The sequence below is a fragment of the Vombatus ursinus genome, unplaced genomic scaffold (assembly GCF_900497805.2).
Source record: "Vombatus ursinus unplaced genomic scaffold, bare-nosed wombat genome assembly UNPS02014830.1, whole genome shotgun sequence".
NCBI classification, from domain to species: Eukaryota; Metazoa; Chordata; class Mammalia; order Diprotodontia; family Vombatidae; genus Vombatus; species Vombatus ursinus.
In genome coordinates, this window is record NW_020954608.1 from 42,060,970 (window position 1) to 42,084,059 (window position 23,090).

The following is a 23,090-nucleotide window of genomic DNA, read 5'->3' on the forward strand; positions in this document are numbered from 1 at the left end:
TAGTTACCAGTTTCCTTTTTTGCCCTGTTTTTAAATCTCAAAACCTTGTGACATCATTCCCTATTCTCTACTCCTTTGAACTGGTTTAAAATGAAGAGGTCATACCTTTACACATGCCCTTGATCCACTGTCTCTAATTTCTAATCTCTTTATATCCATTTAGACTCCTCTATAGCCTAAAGATATACCCAAGTCCCTGCCATTCTAAAAATAAAAACAAAAAACACCTTTACTTGATCCTAAAATCTCCTCAAACTATCATCCTACATCTATTAACTGAGCCAAATTTACTTTTTAAAAGAGGGGGAAGTTATTAATACTAGTTGTCCCCCATTTTTCTCTCAATTACTTTTCAACACTTTATAGTCTGTCTTTCAACCTCATCACCCAACTGAAATTGTTCTTTACACCTACTGTTAAACTTTTTCTTGAAAAATTTATCTTTCATTTCTGATCACCTTCATTTCCTGATACATACCGTCCCCCACCCAGAGATCCATCCTTTATGAGACAGAGACAGAGAGAGTAAAGGAAAGAGGGAGAGAAAGAGATGGAAATAATCAATTCAGCAAAACTAAGCCCAGAGACCCATAGCACTTGTTGCCTTGCTCCACAACATGGAAGGATTCCATTCATTTCTTTTATATGCACACACAGCTCTAACTAGATCATCTATTTTATCTTTTGTAATCTCCTCTTTGGTTAACAATTCACCCCTTAACCATATCTGTGAAAGACATCTGACATGGTTTTAATCTACTTTTTAATCGGCATTAACATTTTATTACATTTATACTATAAAGACATGAACGATTAATATTCCTCCAGTTATTAAAGTTTCCTCTTTATTTCTTTAAGGAGTGTTTTGCAGTTTGACATATATGGGTACTTTAGTAGACTGTGGTTATTTTTAATGGAACGTCCCTTTATTGGCTCCTGAATTTTTTTTTTGCTATATTGAAATTATGTGGCTTTCTGTGAGTTTATTTTATACCCTGTAATTTTATTGAGGATAATCAATTGTCTCAATTAGTTTCTTTGCTGCTTCCTTAGGATTTTCTAAGTACATTATTGTGCTATTACATATAGGGATAATTATCTCCCCGCCAAACCCTCATTTACTTCTACATTCCCTGTTACTCTAGAGGATGACACCATTCTCCTAGTCCCTTTGGCTCACATCTTAGGTGTCATCTTAGATTTCTTACTATCCCTCAACTCCATATCCAATTTGTTGCCAAGACCTGTAAATTTTTTCTTTGCAACAACTCTCAAATATTCCCCCTTCTCTCTAAAACTACCACCGCCCTAGTGCAGACTTTTATCACCTCATGCCTGGACTATTGCAATAACCTACTGGTGAGTTCACCTGCCTCAATTCTCTCCCCACTCCAATCCATCTTCCATTCAGCCACTAAAGTGATTTTCCTAAAACAAAAATCATGTCACCCTACTCAGTAAATTTCAGTGCTTCCTCGATGAGCAAATACAAAATGCTGTGTTTGGCATTCAAAGCCCTTCATAACCTAGCCCTTGCCTACTTTGCTGTCTTCTTACACCCTACTCCTTTCCACATACTCTTCAATCCATTATAGTTGTCTTCAAAAACATGAAAGATTGTCCTAAATGAGAGAGATTTTATTTGTTTTGGTTTTCAAAGCAGCACATTTTTTCATACTTCCTAATTATTAGAAGTATCCAAAAGTGAAATGAGATCCTCCAGAGGTAGTGAGTTCCCTTTTACACAAGGCAGAGACTGGCTTTCCACTTCTCAGATGTCTTATGGTAAAAATTTTTTTTTTGATATGGATTGGCCTATATAGCCACTAGCTCCCTTTCAGATATGAAATTCTGTTTCTTTGGGTTTTTAGAAGTTATTTAATATCAAAGTTAAAAGATATTTTGACAACATCTACCTACATGTTGTACAGGGCTTTGTTGAAGCATTAGTTAAAAAAGAAGTTTCACACAATGAATCCAATTTTATAGGTCAGGATACTGAGAAAGGGTAGTTCACAAAAAAGTTTTACAATAAAATGGCAGAACTTAGGATGCAGCTATGTAGTCTTAGTGTAACCAGTGTCAGTTGCACCAGGGAAACCCATAAATGAGTCAAATATGAAGTTGGATATTCTTTAAGATAGACATATATTCAAATGCATTCTAATGCCAACATATCACACCAGAATTGAACATTACCAAAATTTCTGAACTGATCATGCTTAATTTTCCATTGCCATCGTGTATAATACATTACACAATTGGAAACCCTTGCTACTCTTAAGTCAATCTGCTTCAGAATCAGAATCCAACTACATCCAGTTCTATTGGTTTTCATGTATTTTATGTCAGCTATCACTCATACTCAAGACGTCTCCAGTTCCTTTAACTGATCATCATATTGTATGAATTCATGCTATACTATTTTCTATCATGTGTAAACAGACTCTAAGATTCTGGAAAATGAAAAGTATTTCTGTCTCTGGAAGGATCAATAATGCAATAAAAAAGATAATTTCCATTATGATATTTAGTTGGTTTTAGTCTGGATCAAATCCAGAGGTATTTCTTTGAAGTTTGGGGGAAAAGATTACCTGATGTTTTTAAACCTTGGAAAATTTCCTTCTGTTTGTTAGGGGACTCAGGGCAATGATTATTATATAAATGTGTGTGTGTATATATATATATACACATACATATATTATTTGTATAATATATGTATATATATACAAAAATGATTAAGCATATTTCGCCTATGTTACTTAACTTGTCTCATGGCTAGTTGTATGCAAGTTTCAATTATATTTTCTTATACATTCAGAGGTAGTGTGGCACAGTGGGAAAGGATTAGGGTATTTCAGTTCTAGTGCCAGTTCTGCAACTGACTTATTATCTAAAATATTAGGCAATAACTTCACATGTATAATCGATATCCTATTGCTTGCATTCTTAAGGGGTGGGGGAGGGGCAAGAAGGAGGGAGAGAATTTGGAACTCAAAAAAATTTTAAATGTTAAAAAAATTTATATGTAATTGGGAAATATTTAATGAAATAAAAATATAATAAAAAATAAAATATTAGGCAACACAACCTAAAAAAGCCTCAATTTGCTCATTTGTAAATAAGGATAATAATACCTTCCTTAAATACTTCACAGAGTTGTGGTATGGTTCAAATGACATAATGTCTGTCAACATATTATGAAGGGCTATATAAATGAAAAGTACTATTATCATTAGAATACATTGCAACAGTAAAATATAATAAGCTCCTTGAGGACTGTGGCTGTATCATTTTGGATTTTTATTGTCAGCAGCTAGCTCAATATGTAGCAAGTGGTAGTTGTTTAATAAATCATTATTGATTGATTACTGTTTCTAAAGATAACAATAGTTATAATATCACAAAATAGGTTGCAACTATCATTTTGATATCCTATGGATATATTGTTATGATACCAAACTTAAATTCCATGTGGTATATAAGCAATAAAGATCACTAACTGATAGACATGTGATGAGACAATAATGTTGGGCTACATACCTGTATTTCTCTAGATGCTTGAGATCTTATCATAGTTTATGTTCTGTCAATTATTGCAGGATGAAGTGGCACAACCACTGAACTTGTCTGCTAAACCCAAGACCTCTGATGGGAAATCACCCACATCACCCACCTCTCCCCATATGCCAGCTCTGAGAATAAACAGTGGGGCAAGCTCTCTCAAAGCCTCTGTCCCAGCAGCATTAGCCAGTCCATCAGCTAGAGTTAGCACAATAGGTAAGTTAATTTTCTTTTCTTTTAATTTTACAGGTAGTGTTCTATATGTGTTAATTGAGTAATAGTATTTTAAAATGGCCAGTTGTGTTCTACATATGGTTCTGATTCAATGCCGTGGAAATTCAGTGTACTTGATGAACTCTATGTAGTCAGTGAAAACCACATGACTCACTTTAAACTGAAACTAAAGATACAAAGCCTCATTAAAGAATCAATGTTTATTAATTGCTAGTCATGGAAAATAGACTGATCACATATTCTTTCTTTATAGTAGAGAGCAGGATTTAAAGTCAGGAAGACCTAAGTTCAAACCCTACCTCAGCTATGTGATCCTGGGAAAATGATTTAATCTGGTTAACTTCAATTTCCTCATCTGTAAAATTGAGGCAATAATAGCATCTAATTCACAAGGTTGTCATGATAATCAAATGAGAAAAGATATACATGTAGTGCAATCCCTGATGCACTACAAAACTGTTAACTATTAGAAGTGGTGGCCATAGTGTGTGAATTATTTAGAAGCCAAACAACAGAGATCAGGCTAGGATCAACTGATCTTTCCAGAAGATTTGGTGTGTAGCCTGTTCCGTTACTTTCATTTTTGCTAAATTTGCCATTTTTGTAACATGCATATGCCTACAATGAAATGTATGAAAAGATAAAATCTATCTGCCATGGTAAATAACCACCAGACGATATCACTGATGTAAAATCCAATCCTGCCTGGATTTTACTTTAGCACATCCAAGTTAAAGGCATGCATGGTTCTTATCTTCCAAACTTCACAACTGTCATTCTAGTGCATCAATTTCAGAGGCATACATGCTCAGACTTTTAAAATGCTCCAGACAACTCATTGCTGCTACCTTTTGGGAAGAATGGGAAGGAATTTGGACCTATAATTTCACTCATATGAGAAAGTACAGAAACCCCCTCCAAAGACTAGATCATCAACAACTTGTCTATAACTTAGAGAGTTGCCTGAGACAGTGAGAAGTTAAACAGATCACCACACATTTCATATGCCTGAGGTAGGAATTGAATCCAGGTCTTTCTGACCCCAGAGCTATAGCTTTATCCATCCACTCCTTACACCAGTCTCCTTTTCATCATATTGTATTGTATAATAAAGTATTATTCATTTAAAACAAAGTATACATTTGCATATAGTGTTTAATAACTGTGGTTGATATTTAAGTCCACACATATTTTTAGTATTATGTATTCTTTTGTTTGGGGAAGCTAGGTGGTATAGTGGATAGATTTCTGGGCCTGGAATCAGGACAACTTATCTTCCTGAGTTCAGATCTGGCCTCAGACACCTAATAGTTGTGTGACCCTGGGTTAGTCACTTAATCAAATTTGCCTCAATTTCCTCATTTCTAAATGAGCTGGAGAAGGAAATGACAAATCACTGCAGTATCTTTGCCAAAAAAAACCCCAAAAAACTAAACAACAACAACAAAAAAACAACCCCAACAAACCCAAATAGGGTCACAGAAAACTGGCAACTGAAAAATGACTGAAAAACAAAAATTCTTTTGTTTGGATTTAATAATGACTAGTGAATATTCTAATTGGTAATGAGGAAAAAGCTTATTTTAGTGCCCAAGGATATAAAAAGGGCAAAATATTTTATTTGGCTTCGGTGAATTACCTAAGTCCATCAAATATGTAATTGACTTATAAATATCGCATTGTTTAGCTTGCGACTTACTAAGTGATGTTATTAGAATTACATTATTAAACTAGCTGAGTAAATAATATATTTGCATTTTTATTACAAATTTTTTTTCACTTAACTATCTGTCATACTTAAAAATTATTCTTGGGGATAATGAATAGTGTCTATTACTATATATTTAGCATTTAACTGGTATTTTTTCAGTAGTAAAATTCCTCTTGGTTTTCCATGAAAAATCTTTTCCCCACCTACATCTCATTTTTTTCATAGATTTTAGACCTCTACAATTTGCTTTTCTCCTTTCAACAAAATGCAGATGTTGAAAAGCTGTATGTACCTGTAATGAGTAATAATGTAGCTGGATAAAAGCTGTGAGGATTAATGGAGCTGTAAAGGTCACTCTTGAAAGAAGAATTAATGTGTTAGACCATTAATAAACCATGGAAAACTGTGGACCAAAAGATAACATACTTAAGTTATCATTAATGGCATGGGGCTCTTTGCTATATATCTGCTAACTAGAACTATAGAAAGTGATTTTTTTGATATTGCAGCACAATGTTACTGTGTAAAATATAAGAAGTAGTGGTTTTTAAATGGTGCACAAATGGATAAAGCTGCTGAAAAGTAGCATCCTTAAGAAATGTGAATTTCCTAGAAGAGTGATAGCAGGTTTCAGAACCCGTGGCCAAGATGTTGATCCTTGAGAAGAGCTAGAGTTGGGTCTACATGATAAGTATCTAGTTTCTCATCCTAGTTCTTTGTATTTGACCATAGTTTATTGGTGGGTACAGAATCTGAATTAATTTATCCCATTCCTAGCTATCTTATCTATGAAATTTGGTACATCATGAAGACTGAACTACAACCCTACAGTTTTATAGTAGAGTATCTCACAATGTCTAGAACAATGTGGTAGAGACACACTGACTAAATGGTATGTAAAGACAACTTGATGTAGTGAATAGTCCACATTTAGTGAGGAAAATTTGAGTTCAAATCTTGCCCAAGACACTTACTAATGTTCCCCTGAAAAAGTCACCTCACTGTGCTTTAGTTTCCTTACCTGTAAAAGAAGAGGTTGGCCTACTAAGTTGCCTCTCAGCTATAAATCTATGCTCCTATAATGTAATGTTGTTGTTCAGTTGTTTTAGTTATGTCCAACTCTCCGTGACCCCCCCATTTGGGGTTTTCTTAGCAAAGATAATGAAGTAGTTTGCCATTTCCTTTTCCAGATCATTTTACAGATGAGGAAACTGAGGCAAACAGGGTTAAGTGACTTGCCCAAGGTCACACAGCTAGTAAGTGTCTGAGACCAGATTTGAACTTAGGAAGATGAGTCTTTCTGACTTCAGACCTGGCACTCTGTCCACTGAGTGACCTAGCTGCCCCACTATGATGTGATAATCCTGCTCTACTTTCAAGTTCAACATGCTTTTAACAAGTTTAAAACAAACCAAATATACTGATATGAAACAGGGGGGAAACGATTTAACTGTATGCCTGAGAAATGATGTTCCTCATTTTTTTACAATTTGACATAAGAAGAAGTGTAATGTTCAGATGTTAATGTGGGAAGAATTTAGTGAAATTTCTTCACTTATACAAAAGATTTTGGGGAATTTAAATAGAGCTTGTTCATTTGGGTACAAGGCTTTTAGACCACTATCATTGACCTAAAATTTTTGTGAAAATTAACATTTATTACAAATCATTTGCAATATCTGTATCTATTTCTTACATGTAGTGATAGCTGACCAACCTCAATAGGCAATAGTTAGATATACAAAAAATTACCTTTATAGTGATCACAACATCCATTTATTGCAATATTAGTTACGTAAATACACCCATGGAGTAAAAATGTGTTTATATATAAACTATATGTACTAAGAAAATATAACTACGTTGTTGGTCATTGAGTCTTTTAACAAAGCACACATATTTTACTTCAGCACCGAAATATGATAGTGACAGGCCAACATATAACAACCAAAAAAGCTGAATAAAGTCCTGTTTAGATTCAACTGCCCAGTATATAAATAATTCTCCAGTTTAACACAGGAAGTCACAAATGTCAGGGTTTCATATAGTATATTAATTAAAATCTATGTCTCCAAACCCAAGAATGTCTATTTTAAACTAGAAACTTATTTTTTTCCTCTTTCACACACCAAATTAGAAATATATACACATATATTACAGATTGCATTTTATTCATTTGAGTTCCATTTTCTGTCAATAGTTCACCCCCTCCAAATAATCTAAATTCTCTTTGCATCTATATTAATCATTTTTCTTGCACACTAGCATCTTGGCAGCCACTGAAAAACATAAGGAGTTCATGCTTTTATTCACTGCTATGTGCCAAAGCTTTTCAAGTGTATTTGTATTCTGTAGAAACCAAATAGTTCATGGAATATCATTCTTTCAAGTTTGTAGGCAAACTCAGGTTAATAGGTAAAATTATGAGGTGAAACTTCTTAGAACTTATTAATTGAACTGTTTTCTAGGACAATTACTGACTTTTATGAGCTACAGTATTGTTTTTTTAATTATATTGCCTAGTCATATGTTTCAAGAACGAGATTTAGGCTGTTAGGAAGAAGAGAGTAAAGATGGTAAGAATAATAAAATATTAAACATAATGCTCTTTTAATAGTAGATTTAAACTTAAATGTTTTTTAAACCCATTTAAAGTGTTGTTGCCAGTTCTTTTTCTAATTATAAGGAGTAGGGATCAAATTATTTCTAGAAATAATGTCAATGTTTTCAGCAGGATATTTATTAGACCCTCTAGACCTTTTTCCCATCCCCCATCTGAAACTTTTCTTTCAACCATTAAGGGAGATCAGAACACCAGGTCCAGTCTGTGCATAATAAAAAACGTGGATCATTTAGAACCCTTCTAGCAGTGAAGCACTGAACTAATCTGACATCAGTTTCTTCAACAGAAATGTTTTAAGCAGCAAGATAATATTCTGCATTTTTTGGCAATCAGCAGATCAGATAGAAGAGTCTCTAGCAGTACAACAAGGATGTGTATTGTAATCTGACATGATTAGATGAGGCTCTTTAGGAACAGAACATTCATAATTGAGACAAAGAAAGAGTATTAATAACACTTTCCTAACACGGCAGTTAGCCATTTTATATTTCCTTTCTTTAATCTTAGTGTTTTTCAACAAATCATGGGATTTAATAGCGTGTTTTGGCAGATTAGAGGATTTATGGCCCAGATGTTTTTTGTTCTAAAAATGGATTAGGGTGTAAAGTTTGCTGGAATCCATGGAACATGTTGAGGCAAGCCGGTCATTTTATGTGTGATTAGTGCCTGCCTTCTGTCTCACAGTCCCTCCATCTGTCACAATTCACCAATGGATCTGGTTAGATTTAGCCTCATGTCACAAACAAGTCCCTTTTCTGGGCAATTTCATATTATAGATTCATTTTATGCCATTTTTATGCCCTAGTTAAAAGATAGAGAGGGATGATGGATATTAGCTTCCCTTAAAATATTTGAAAAATAGACAAGGACTTAAAGTCTCCTATCAGTATTCCACCCTATGAATCACTTGCAGATTATAATAAGTATAATCTACACTAAAGAAAAAGATGACAAAGTGTCACATTTTAAATTAAGTAGTATTAGTAGATGTGCTTCTGATGTCTATGTTTTAAAAGAAATAATTCAGCAATATATTGTCTAAATTTTAGACTGTGGAGCAGCAACCTTAAATTAGACATCTGACCTTTTATTAGCAGCATGAATTACGTGTAATATAGTTATGATAGCCACAATTTCTTACTAAACACTTAATGACAATCACTTGGTAACATTCGTAGCATGAGATGTATTATCTCAACCATTATGAGTTTTGTATCTACAACAAACCACTTGCCACCTGTGGTTTATTTTAATATATCTGGGTTTAGGGGAGAAATGACCTTTTTTCAATGGGTTCAAGATCTATTCTCTCTGTCCCTAGAAAATTCAGTCCTGCTGTCCAAAAGCCACAAGTTGTCTGTCTAATATTAAGGGAATGTTGAAATTAAATCAGGTATTGGAGTATTATCAGTACATATTTCGTAGTGTTCTCATCCAACTGTCAATTTCATTCGAAAAGTTTAATTGCAAAGCAAAGGCTGTGTCAAACATTCAGATAAAAATGTAGTTCTAAATCTGTTTTTTTGATGCCAACCATCTAGATACTTAGAAACAACCTTTTAAAAAACAACTAATTTTTTTCCAGTTTCATTCAGATGTTCTGTCATCACTGCCACTGCTGATATGTGTGATATTTTCACTGTCTTTTTCATTTAATTAAACACTTAAAGAAAATATGAAGGAGTTTTTACAGGACAAATGATTTTATCCTTAACTGTGTAAAATGATACACTTTATTCTATCATGTCAGGTTATTTAAATGACCATGATGCTGTTACCAAGGCAATCCAAGAAGCTCGACAGATGAAGGAGCAACTTCGGCGGGAACAACAGGTGCTTGATGGGAAGGTGGCTGTTGTGAATAGTCTGGGGCTCAATAACTGCAGAACAGAAAAGGTTAGTTCCTGAACTAATATATTACACGAATATTACATATATTTATATACATATGCACACATATTTACACACACTTTTTTTTCTTAGCATCTCTTCACAAACTCACTTTCTTCATAGTAATCCTACTCTTCCTTTCCCTCCATCTTTATGTAACCTATGTCCCACCCTATACTCACTGAAATAAGACTCACCAAGACTCGGTTAAGAATTGAATTATGCTTAATCCTTCTCTAGATGCTTGACAATTGGTGACAACTAATTCTCTTTTTCATGTGTCAATATGAATTAAAGTAAAATTAGATTGTCTTTGAAATTTGTGGGCCTGTGTAAAGATGTTACTTTATGGAAATGCTCACATGGTTTGTGCGATGAGCTGGATTTTAAAATGCTGAAGCCTCTTTAAGTAGCATAAGCTGTGAGCTGATGATACACAAGCTCATCTTCTAGGCATCTAGGCTTGTGAAGTTGTCACATATGACGTTATATTGCTACAGCAGAGAACTGTAGAGTTATGTTAGATGAGTATAAAACTGGGAGACATATAATCATTTCCAAGAACACCATGTACTTTTTGCAGAACTTCAAAACTAGAGTTGTTGAATCTAATATTCTATAGCTCTGAATTAGCTTTGGGTTGTTAATAAAGCCATTGTTTAGGGAGAGAGTTGCTTTTCTTCATAAGTATTACCATATTACTCCAGAATGTTCAAAATTATGTGTCTATATTTGGTGTTACTTGACTTATATTAAATTGAAATTTTTTTATATGTAGGCAGATAGTGGACCAAGTCAATAAGAGTAAAAAAAAAAAAAATGATCAGCTACTTAGCTCTAACTTGAAAGTTAATCATCATGGGAAACTTATGAATCAAACAGTATTGTCCAGAATGAGCAGATTGCTAATTTGGATAGCTTTCCAGTTTTCCTAGGTTTTATATGGAGTTTGATCAATAAGCTCTGAGAAGCCAGCAGATTGCATTAAGAATATGAATTGTATGTATGATTCTCTCACTCATGTATTTTTTTCACCAATTCTTATATGGGTGTCAAGGGCATAGAAGCAGTTCCAATTTTATTCAGTCCTTAGGGAAGAGATCAAAGCCAGGGTCACGATATCACTCCATGTGTGGCAGTACCTAAAATATAAAAGGGGCGGCATTGGGACTTTATGCTGTTTAACATAGGAGAATACCAGAAGGGAAGGGGAAGAGGAAAGTGTCAGCTATAAGAAGAAGTGATCACAAGCATAAAGAAATTTATGTTCAAATATTGAAACATTCTTGAAAGGATGCTTGAACAGAAATTCCTTTTCTCTGCTCCCCATGCAGAAATGAGTTTAACACTCAGCCAGATGCTAATGCAAAGTGACTCAAGCTATTCCTCGCAAGCATAGCTAAATTGCCGTTATTTGTTAAGCGCATTGAATTCAGCTGTGGATACAGCAGTTGGTTGCATTCACAAAGCATCTGTACCCTTTTTTTTTTTAATCCTCCAAAGCAGAGACAACTCTACCTATCTCCCCCCTCTCCTCCCCTGTGCTGGCTGGGAATTGTCAAGTGACAACCGACCAAATCCTTTTGGACAGGAAGCCTTCATCCTGAGTTCTATATACTTGCAAAGCAGGCCTTGTGGTTGGATTGGGGAGCCCATTAAAAGCACTTTGATGGTATGGAAATTCATCTTCGTGAAGCGCCTAGGCCCCTAAGCAACATGCTGTTTAACTGTGGTTACAGATCAGTCATTCACATCGGAGGGCAGTAATTGTGTTGACGGCTTGTAAGGCAATGGAAGTACATAAAATAATCCTGGGCCCTCCACCATGGCACTGCAAGTTAATCTTCTTTAATACAAATCAGCTGTTGTTCTAACACATGACTTTGTGCCGGCTCTAGTGACTCTGCACAGCCTTTTGATTAAGTAACAGGAGTGGAACCATCTGCATTCGTTTTATTCTGTTACTTCCCCATTATGGGGGTAAATTCATTTCTTCTTTCCCCCAACCCTCATCTGAAGTAACAGCTTATTTTCCCCCTCTCTGATTAGCACTTTATTGTATAAGACCATCGTATGTGATTTTTCTCTTCCTCTTTTGTCAGGGGACAGCTTTAAAATCTCCTTTTCAATATGATATCTGCCAAAAAAAAAAAAAAAGCTTACTGGCTGACTCTGGACTGTATTCTTAGGCATGTTTCCATCCTCACATCTCTTCCCTATGGGTGTTAAACATGGTTAGGAGTTACGTTGTATTTTCAGGTATGTTCTGAGTTCAAGCTTCTATGGCCTATCCTTCATTTCTATCCTGGATAGCCTTGGGTGACATTGGAAGTGCTGATGCTCTTACCTGTGAAGAAGGTTCTGCAACTCTTCCTTGAGCTGTCATCATGTTCTCTTTCTATAGCCTCAGTTATCAGGCTGTCCCTAGCCTGTCCTTGGGAATAAGACATAACTGTTTAATTCACAATGTTTTTAATGATCAAAATTATCATTGAGACTCTTCAGACATTTTTAAAATGTTTGGAATTCTGTGGCAGAGTCCATGAAGGCTTATATACACAAAGGAATTTAACAGAGAATGCCCTTCTTACTAATCATAGTAGAATAGCTATATTTCTGGGGAAAAGTAGGTTAGTGTGCTGATGCTTCCATACATAGAAACATTAACATGCAGGCTGTGAATCATATGGTGAGGTCTCTTCCTAAATTCCTCCTTTTAGAATTTAATAGTCAGCTACCTGAATCCTTAGCCAGATTATGAACATGATACTTTGTGTCTCTGGAAAATCTTGATTTAATATTATCTACTGAATTAAGCACAGTATATGATGAATATTGATTGTTTCCTTGTGGGGGGATAGAGGGAGGGGCAGGGGAACTGGAGGCAAGGGGCCTGGACCTGTGATTTTATTAGTATGATAAATCCAAGTGAAGAAATACCTTCCCCCCAATTCAGACTGGCGATCTGTTTAGAGTCTTAGAAAGTGGCTTGGGTCACCTAGAGGTTAATTGACTAACGCATCATCAAATAGCTTTTATGTTTGAGAAACAGGAATTGAACCCAGATCTTCCTAAATGCAAGGTTGGCCACAATTCGCTATGACACCATCTCTATTCACTGTTACTTGTTTAATTTTTCTTTCCCGTGGAACCTACATCTTCTGAAGACAACCTTTGATTTTTTTACACCAAAACAATTTCTCCAACCCAGGAAAAGTGCTAATATGAACCCAGGAAACTGCTGAGATGAGAGAGAAAAAAAGTTAAGTTTAGAATATCTTGTAAGAATATAAATGGTGATGCTTTGTGTTTCCAAGCTAAAATGGAAAACTCAATAATCATAGAAAAGAGATAGACCTGAGAAGCTGGATCATTTCTAGTTTCTTATGTGTTCACAGAGTATTTTCACCATTCACTTGAAATGTGAACTCCCAGAACATCAGACACATCCATGTTAAAATATAAACGATTTATGAATTATCACCATACTATATTATCCATATCATTAGCACAGATAATGTAGGGCATATGGTTGCTTGTTCCTGCTAACATACTTATGTGCCAGGCTGCACATACTCTTTTGAGCCTCATGCTCTTGCTAACTGGATAAGGTTATAGAATCTGCATACTTGAGAAAACAAAATGAACTTTTTTATTATAATAAAAATAGTAGATGACAAAGGAATTACTTTGTCCAGTAACTCGGAAATGATAAAGTTAATAAGAAATCAAATATTAAACCACCAGGATGAACATGTTACAAACGCTGCATTTCATATAAATAACCGTGTTGTCCCAGTTAAGATGGTTTAGTTTCAAAAGTAGTAATTGGGCTGAACAAACACAATCTGAATGAATGTAGAACCTTGCTTTTCAATGATATAGATCAAAATACATAATGAAATTCATTTTTACAAAAATATATTTTAATTGTGGATTCAAATATTCCTTATTCTTTTACTTTTCAAAGAAGTGTTTCAACATACCCAAAAACTGTGTGTTATCAGATTTCTTGGAAACTCTGGGACACAGTCTAATTTATAATTGTCATTTAGAGTTAACTGTAGCTTGATTGTGCATTCAAGTATTGTTACCTTTTACCACATTGCTCTGAGATTGCGAATTTGCATCCAGAAGGAATAAGCAAGCACATCAGGTAGGAAAAAGAAAGTTATTTCTTCTGGAAAAAAAATTTAAAATTACTGCCCTGATATATTTGAATCCATGTGGTATAGGTTTAATTGTGCAAGTAGCTACATAACTAGAATTGGGAGGGACCTCAAAGTCCACCTAGTCTAATCCATATACAAAAGGAATCCCCACTGTAACATACATGAGAAGCAGTTGTCCAGCCTCTGTTTTAGAACTTCCAACGAAAGGGAACCAAACACCATTCAACTTGTGAATAGGTCTAGTTATTAGGAAACTTTTCCTGGCATCAAGTTTAAACTTGCCTCTTTGCAACCCATTTCTCCTGGTTTGGGCCTGTGGGGCCAAACAGAAAAAGTCTAATCCCTTCTCCACATGACAGGCATTCAGATACTTGAAGACAGTTATCATGCCCTGACCTACCCCTAATTCTTCTCTCCTCCAGATTAAACATGCCTAGTTTCTTCAACAGATCCTCGTATGATATGGATTCAGGGCCGTTCATGATCCTGGTTGAACTCCTGGACACTCTTCAGTTTAGCAGTGTTCTTAAAGTGTAGTGCCTAGAACTGAACAGAGTATTACAGATGAGGTCTAACAAGGGCAGAATACAGTAGGACTATCACCTTTTTATTCCTGGAAGCAACGCCCCTCACAGGGCAGGCCAAATTGAGCTGGCTGCTAATTCAGAACAGTTGTTGTATGTAACCATGTCTCCTCTATCTTACACTTGTAAAATTAATCATTGATGCCTATCAATCATGTGTGTGTGGGTGTAGGTGTATATACATACATATATATATATGTATATACACCTACACCCACACACACATATACTCATACACACACATCTGATCTTTATATATTTTCGAACTCCTCAGTGGGTGCAGGGCCCAGAACACAGCAACAAATTGTAGAGTCATTGGGATAAAAGAGACTTTCAGAATCATACTTCTATTTCTCCCTCCAGATGTGACCACCTCAAGCAGGTTTGCATCTAACCAATTTTAGAAAAGTTTCCAAAATGTTTAAAAATATCCTTCTACCTTTAAATATACAAGTGTTTACACTATTTTGTACATTATAAATATGATTATATAAGTACATCCATATTAAAGAATTATATTATGAAAGTATCTATATGCAAACTCACTTTAATGTATGCTCATATATTCTAAGGTGAGAACTACTTGCAAATTTATTATTGCAAAAAAATTGTGTATGCATATTTTGATATATATAATTCTTATATCAATTTATATACATATTCACACACAGTGAACTCACTCATCCATAACTTTACATAGCGACATCTGTTTAAGAGTTCTTTATCTCACTTTAATGTTCTATAGTATGCCATCAGCTCCTCAGAAGTTAGTAGGAATTATCCATAGAGACAAATGGCAATTTGGTGAATGAACACCAGTTTCTCTATTGGGTGCCTTATCCAACAGTGTCCTTAAGAGGTTTTGACAGAGACTGTGTGTTAAACTATAAGCTATATCTTATTTCATTTTCTTGCTTTATGAAATTCAGAGTTTCTTCTTTCCCAGCACCACCTTTTGTCTCCTGCCACCTGCAACCCCACTGTTGACTTAATATGGATGTTTAGTAATGAAAAAAAGTATGTCTGTTCCACTGTTAGTTACAAATGGCAGTTAAGTGTATTGGATGGCAGCCTTGTAATAATTTTACATCAGTCATTCTTTTCTGATGCTTCACTGGTTACCTGATGGATTGGACTAGCTATGTTAACTCTTCAAAATCTGAAGCAGTATATCTAGCTCAGCTATGGACTTCACACCCTTGCTTTTCTTTCCAGATGAGTGGTAGGCATGTGAAGAATTTTGAATTCAAATTCTGTTTTGGAACAGTCAGATATGGAAGTTTAAATCACTGAATTTAGTGAAGGATATTGTGAACAATGATTTGTTTATTTTGGGTGGGTGATTCTTTTAGTTAAAATGGATCTGTAATTAAATTATGCTTTAAAGGTTGAATAAGCAGATCTTGAACAGGGAAATGAAGGAGGGTGGGGCTAAAATGTCAGTCTTTCAGCTTGCAGAAGTGAGGTCATTGTGGTATTTGGCAATAGCTAGAGCTTTATGTAAAACTGTTTTACAAAAGTTAAAGGCTCCCCCTCTAAAATGTTATCAAAACTGGACTACAAAAATTTCAATAGCATTAGTGATGAATATTTTCTTTTCAAAACTATGTATGTATGATTTTCATTTAAAATACATCCATTTACACATGGTATCTAATCTTTGTTTCTGGAATAGAAGACATACTTAAAGCCTAAACTGCAGTATTTTACCTTTTGAGTGCAGGCACCTCTCTGCTTTGAAGAATTATCATACAGTATGAAAATGGGATGTTTTCAAAACAATTGATTATTAGACAATTTGGATCAGCCTTTTACACAATAGTTGGCATTTGATCCTTAGGTTTTCTTTTCTTTTGTTTTTCATTCATAAAACCTTAATTCTGTTCAGCTGAGTGTCTAAGCTAGCGAACACTTCTTGTGGGACAGGGGAGGAGGGGAAAGCCCCTTAGTGAATATTATCAGCAGAGAGCAGCCAGTTTTCAAAGACTGGGACAAAAAAGCAAATAGGTATTATGTCATCACACATCCGTCACTCTATGTGTCAGCCTTTTCAATAATTCCAGTCCATGTTCTCGATGGGATTTTGCAAGTTAAAGGGGCTGTTTGTTTCCAGAAAGCAAGTACAGACTGATTCTAGCCTCTTGTTCCAGGTGGCTCTTTGCTTTCAGTTTTTTTTTTCTTCTCTTTTCTTTCCTTTCCTTTCTTTTTCCTTTCTTTGCCTTTCCTTTTCCCTTTTCTTTTATTCTTTATTGCATTTAATTGAAATACATGCCGAGTTTGCAGACTGCAAAGATCAGAGCTGTTTTCATCCAGCAGTGCTAACTATACATTAAACATTTTGAATTGTTTGAGCTTTAAGTTTCATCCTTTTCTGCCATTTGCTTCATGGAGTTTGTGTATATTTACAGCCTCTGCATTTAATGGCTACATGCCTTATTTTCACAGATGGCCAGTAGAAGACTTTTTCTTACTCTTAGTATAGTCTGCTTTCTGTTTTGCTACATTTGTCACAGTGCCACTACTTGCAGCTAGCAAGTGCCCACGCTTGGTGGGGAGCATTTATGGTGTGAGCTTTTTGTAGAGCTTTTTAAAGGTGGTTGGGGTTTTTTCTTTCTTTTTTTTTTTTTTTTTTAGTAAACTTTTTATGGTTTAATTTCCAAGCCTGGAAAAGCTGTGCATGTTTTCAAACAGAGAGTCTTGTGTTCTTTACATCGTTCTAGTAGGGAGGCTTGTTCAGGATTGTCCAATAAAACAAGACGCATGGGACATGCCAAATTGCCTTTTCAGATAGATCTTCCTCCTTTTAATCATTTTTAGGTCTGTGGAAATCTATGACCTTCACATCCTCTGTATGATTTCTTCTGGTTTAAAGGGAATCTCCATCAAAACCAGTCTGTGAGGTGGCGAGGCTTGGAATTGAGAAGATCTGAGTTCACATACAGCCTTAGACACTAGCTATCTGTGTGACATGGGGCAAGCCACTTAACTTCTGATGTTTCAGTTTCCTCTGTAGATGTGTAAATCTGTAAAATGGGAATAATAATAGCACCTATCTTCCAGAGTGGCAGTAAGAATAAAATGAGGTATTTGCAAAGCATTTTGCAAATCTTACAGCACTATATAAATAGTATTATTATTTCCCTAATTAGTTTACTCTATGTTTCACATCATAAGTCTATTTCACCAATTCCAGTTGTCCAATTTTGCCACTGGACCTAAATGGTTCTGGAGGAGAAAGTGAAGCTGGTGACTTTGTACAGCCCTACCTTACTTAAATCCATTTCACTTGCAAGTCATGGCATCACTTTCCAGATGCCATGGTCCTCCTTGAGAATGAAGGACAAACAACAACAAAAAGCAACTATTTCACAAATACTAAACTTAGGAAAACTGTCAGAAAAATATCACACATTTTTATCTAAAAATATTATTGTTTTACAAATTCGGTATTTGTTTTCTTTTTTACAAATAAGGAGAGAGGAAAGAGAGTTGTTCATGCTGTCCCATTTGCTTTTGGAAGGGCTCTATCCCTGTCATTTGCCTTTTGAAATCTCTCTTTCCTTTAAGACTCAATTCAGCTATCACCTTCTCCATTCTTCCTCTTGTTCCCCACTGATAGAAATGATCTCTCTAACCTAAAATATCTGATAGAACTTCACCTTATAGTTTTATGTAGATCAATGTTTAACCCTCCATGTGAGATTAAAAACTCATTGAAGGAAATGACTACAAATGTCATTTCATCTTTATATTCCCAGAGTTTAGTACAATGCCTTACACTTATAAATCATTTGAACTGGACAGGAAGTAGACTTAAGAATGGAAACCAGACTATTTGTGTAATCTGACATTAGTCAGCTGTCTACTTGATTACAGACCTATACAGCTTTCTTATCCAAAGGAATTTCATTCAAATTACAGTTACATCAAGGATAAATACTAGCTTATTTTTTTCGCCCTTTCTGAAATCTTTGCTTTTACTTCTCTTTCTGCTTTTGTAGATTTTATTATCATTCATTAGCATCTCTACCAGGGTGGAAAAATATTAAAAATGAAATTCAAATTTATCAGGTTTGTTCACTGTTAGCAGTTGTTATGAAGCTTAAGAAAGGGGTGGGGGAAGGGATTGAAAGTCTAGACTAAAATGAAGATTTTGATCATATGTGGATTAACCTTGTCTCCTGTGACCATGGATAATCAAGAATTTACTGCAATCTTAATGTGCCTGTAGCATATTGAAAGAATTGGCATTATTGTACTAGGCATTTATCTTTAAGAAAACCCAAATATTTTTATTCAGCAATGAGATGTACTGGAATTGAAGAAGACATCTAACAACTTTGTACTTCCATTTTATTTAAAAGACACAGGGAAAAAAATCATCACTATGCATTTGTTTGTTGTCTAGTTACTAAGCCCACAAATGTTTATGGAACAATTGCCAGCAAATGATATTCTGATTTTTACATTTACATGTGTGCAGACTCTCCCATCCACTAGACATCCTTTGTGGGTTGTGAATTCTTCCATTATTCTTTGGGGAAAGAGAAGGGCTCCTAGCTTTTTCTCTATTAACCCATACATTTTACCTCAACCTTCCCTCCCCTGTACCCTTTCCTCAGTGGCTGGTTAATAGATCCTAGTTGGAAATTAGCAAAATATTTTCTGAAATTCATTGAATTCTGGCAGTCTGTAAAGGATTCATTTAGGTTACCAAAGAAACACAGAACTTCAGAATTGGTAAGAACCTCAGACATCAAAAAATAATCAACCATCATTCTATGATAAAATTCTGGCCACATTAGTCAAATGCTAGCTAGATAGGCAACTCTGTCTCCAATACATTAGAACTTCTTAGTCTTATTTCCTAAATTTTTTTTCTCTTTTCCACACATTTCCCCCATCCCCAACACACCATTAACAAGATAAATAAGAAAAACAGTAACAACAAAGAAGACAATATTTATTACAAAAGTAATTCAAATGTGCCTTCTCTGTGAATGGCCTGATATCTATGCCTTTGAAAGGTAACCTTGTAAATTATAAACTCCTGGCCTCAATGACTTCATATTTCACACATAGATCTTTTCCTGTGCCATTGGAAACTGAAGGGAAATTTTGTATTTGTACCTATGACTCTGTCTTTTACAAAGTATCTAATCTTGTGAGGCGGTGATCACAGCTCTGCTTATCCACAAGGGAAATTCTTAATCAACTTTTACATCTTTTTTAGCCTACTGAAATTAATGGGGAAAAATCTGTGGCATTCCTAAACATTTATGGAATAGATTTAAGGCTAAACCAACTATCTTCTTATTCCTCAAGTAGGTTAATGGTTTGTGGATAAGAAGAATGCAAAAAGGCAAGTAACTTTATAAAGTTTGTTTTTTTAAGGGCTTTAGCTTTGCTCCCAAGACACAACGAGCTATCAATTAATAGGTTTCAGTTTGTTCAGTCTGACAGAAGGAAGCAGATCTATGTGTTGTCAACCACTTAAAATTACTCTTTAGAAGATTTGGGGGGAAGAGGTTAAGCATTTATATATCACTATTATGTGACTGCTGGCACTGGGCTAAGCACTTTACAGATATTATTATCTCATTTGATCCTCATGACATCCCTGTGAGGTAGATGCTGTTATTATCTCCATTTTACAGTTGAGAAAACTGAGGCAAATAAAGCTTAAGTGACTTGCTCAGGCTCACACAGATATTAAGTGTCTAGGGTTAGATTTAAACTTGGATTTTTCTGATTCTAGGCCCAGTGCTCTATTCACTGTGCCCACCTACCTACCTCCACCTGGGCCAGCAAATTGGATATCATCATGAGATACACACACACACACACATATATATAATATATATTTTTCCACATATGTATTTTCCAATAGGGATTTACTAAGTGCTAGGCAACATGCTTTGGTAGTGGAGATACCAATAGAAAAACAAGACAAAACAGTTCCTATCCTCAAGGACGGAATCCGGGAGTGAGGAACCTGAGGCCACATGTGGCCCTCAAGGTCCTCCGGTGCAGACTTTTGACCAAGTTTTAAAGAACAAATCCTTTTATTAAGAGGATTTGTTCTGTGAAGTTGGGATTCAGTCAAAGGGTCGCACTTGAGGACCTAGAGGACCATATGTGGCCTTGGTGCTGCAAGTTCCCCACCCCTGGTATAGACTATTATGGGAAAGCTAAGAGTCTTGAAAGCCTTTAGAATATAAGATTTTGAGGGTTGTCTCACCCCACTGGTATATAACTATGCTTAAAAGAAGTGGGTCAAATAATGAGGGAAAATCCTGGAAGAAATGTTTCCTGCTGTGGAAAAGGATGGCTTCTTTACCATACAAAAATTATCCAGAAACTCTTGGGAAAGGCTGACAGAATACTTGGGCAGGATTCATTGGAGCCAAAGCTTCTCTGATAACAGTTATGGAATCTCAAGCAAGACAATATGAATGAGATTTGTTTTTCTTTTTTAAAAAATACATATTTAAAACCCCAGTGAATATTAAAAAAAAAAAGATTCCTCTCCTCCACACTTCATTTGTTCTGTTAGATCCTGCTGTGGGTAGATTGTTATTCCACAGAAGATAGAGATCCCAGATAAGCAAGGCTGAAACTAAAGGGTTGAATGGATGGACAAATTCATTGTTTCTTCACATTTTACTTACTCTGCTTACTCTGATACAAAGCAAAATTCCATCTGATAAATCATTATGACATTATAAATAGTCTTTCATCTTCTTTGGTGGTCTGGGAAATTCACATAACTAGAGGGTTAAAAACCTTTTTGTGTTCTTTCTTCCTTTAACATTAGTGTAGTAGGAGGCTATTTAAAAAAAAAAAAAAGCGCATCCCAAAGAGGCTTAACAGTTACTGAGTCAACATTTGATGGGCTTATTCTTTTCTAACATTTTCATGCATATGCTTTTTATGACTTTTGTAGCTTTGTGAGCATTATTTAAATGGACTCCATTATGGTAGCTAATCCACAACCAACCTTTTTTCCCTGTGCATGCGGTATGTATGTGAATGCTTGTTATCAACAAGAATCCCAATTTCAGGGAGTAATAGAGGAATCATTTATTGATGCACTACTTAGTTTAGTATTATTTAAGTAGGGAAAGTCTCCTTCCTTTGAGTGATCTTTTTTTTTTGCCTACTTTTTAGAATATTGACACAGGAAGTCTGAGGCTTTCTTATCAACTGGTGCAAATAAATCATTACCGCAATTTCAACTCTTGTCATTATGTGAAGGTCCAATGACTTACAAAAAATGAACACAGTGAATATTTATATATTTGTGGAAGGAAAGAAGAAGAAAAGAAATAAAATTTGTATTTCTAACTATATACTTTCTTCCCCACCATGAGCTCCAAACATAAATTTCTAAGAACTTGCTGGATTTCTTGCTTGTATATCCTGCTAGTACTTCAAACTCAATAATCAATAAAACAACAAACATTTTTAAGCACTAACTGTGTGATAAACATTGTGTTATGTATGCACCGAGGTTAAAAAGAAAGGTATAAACAACCCTCACTCTGAAGGAACTCATATTCTGGTATTAAATATGTACATACATGATAAACACAGAGTAGATGGAAGATCACCTTAACAGGGGCATTTCTACAGCTGAGATGACCTGTAAAGGCCTCCTAGAGAAGATGGCCTTTTATCTGATTCCTAGAGGAAGCCAGATATTCTGAAAGTAAGAGGTGAGGGAAATAAAGTGTAAGAAGACTGAAAAGTAGGAAAGGTCCAGGTTATGAAGAGATATCAATGCCAAATAAAATATTTTGTATTTGATCCTTGAGGTAATAAGGAGTATATTGAGTAGAGGAGGAATATGGTTAGACTTATGTTTTAGGAAAATCACTTTGGCAGATGTAAAGAAGATGAATTGGAGTGGAGAGAGACTTGAGAAAGCAGGGCACCCCAAATGGAATAAATGGACTCGATTACCCCACCCAAAACAAACAAGCAAATAGTAAATGTGTGTTCTTCCTGGTTTTTGAATTTTCATTTATGGACTTCATAGTCCTATTTACATAGGCTTAAAAAACTTCTTTGATTTCTTTTTTTTGCTCTCCATATCCATTCATTACTAAGTCCTACTAATTTTACCAATGATGTCACATTTGTCACCTTCCTTTCCATTTATACTGCTACCACCCTAGTCCAAACCCCCATCATCTCAAAACAGGATTATTCTAACAGTATCCTAGCTAACGAATTTATCTCCCCTCTCCAAATAACCTTACTTGGATCTGCCAGAATAAGTTTTCTTAAATAATGTTTTCTCTCCTACT

At 35.2% G+C, this 23,090-nt stretch overlaps 1 protein-coding gene across 3 annotated transcripts in view; it reads left to right on the forward strand.

The window, feature by feature from the left end:
* Window positions 1-23,090, forward strand: part of SOX5 (SRY-box 5) — a 1,269,090-nt gene that overhangs the window by 1,220,988 nt on the left and 25,012 nt on the right. For all 3 annotated transcript variants that reach the window (XM_027838648.1, XM_027838647.1, XM_027838649.1), the window contains 2 exons: window positions 3,603-3,780; window positions 9,883-10,028. In XM_027838648.1, the coding sequence (XP_027694449.1) occupies window positions 3,603-3,780; window positions 9,883-10,028 (324 nt within the window). The remainder of the gene's footprint in view (window positions 1-3,602; window positions 3,781-9,882; window positions 10,029-23,090) is intronic.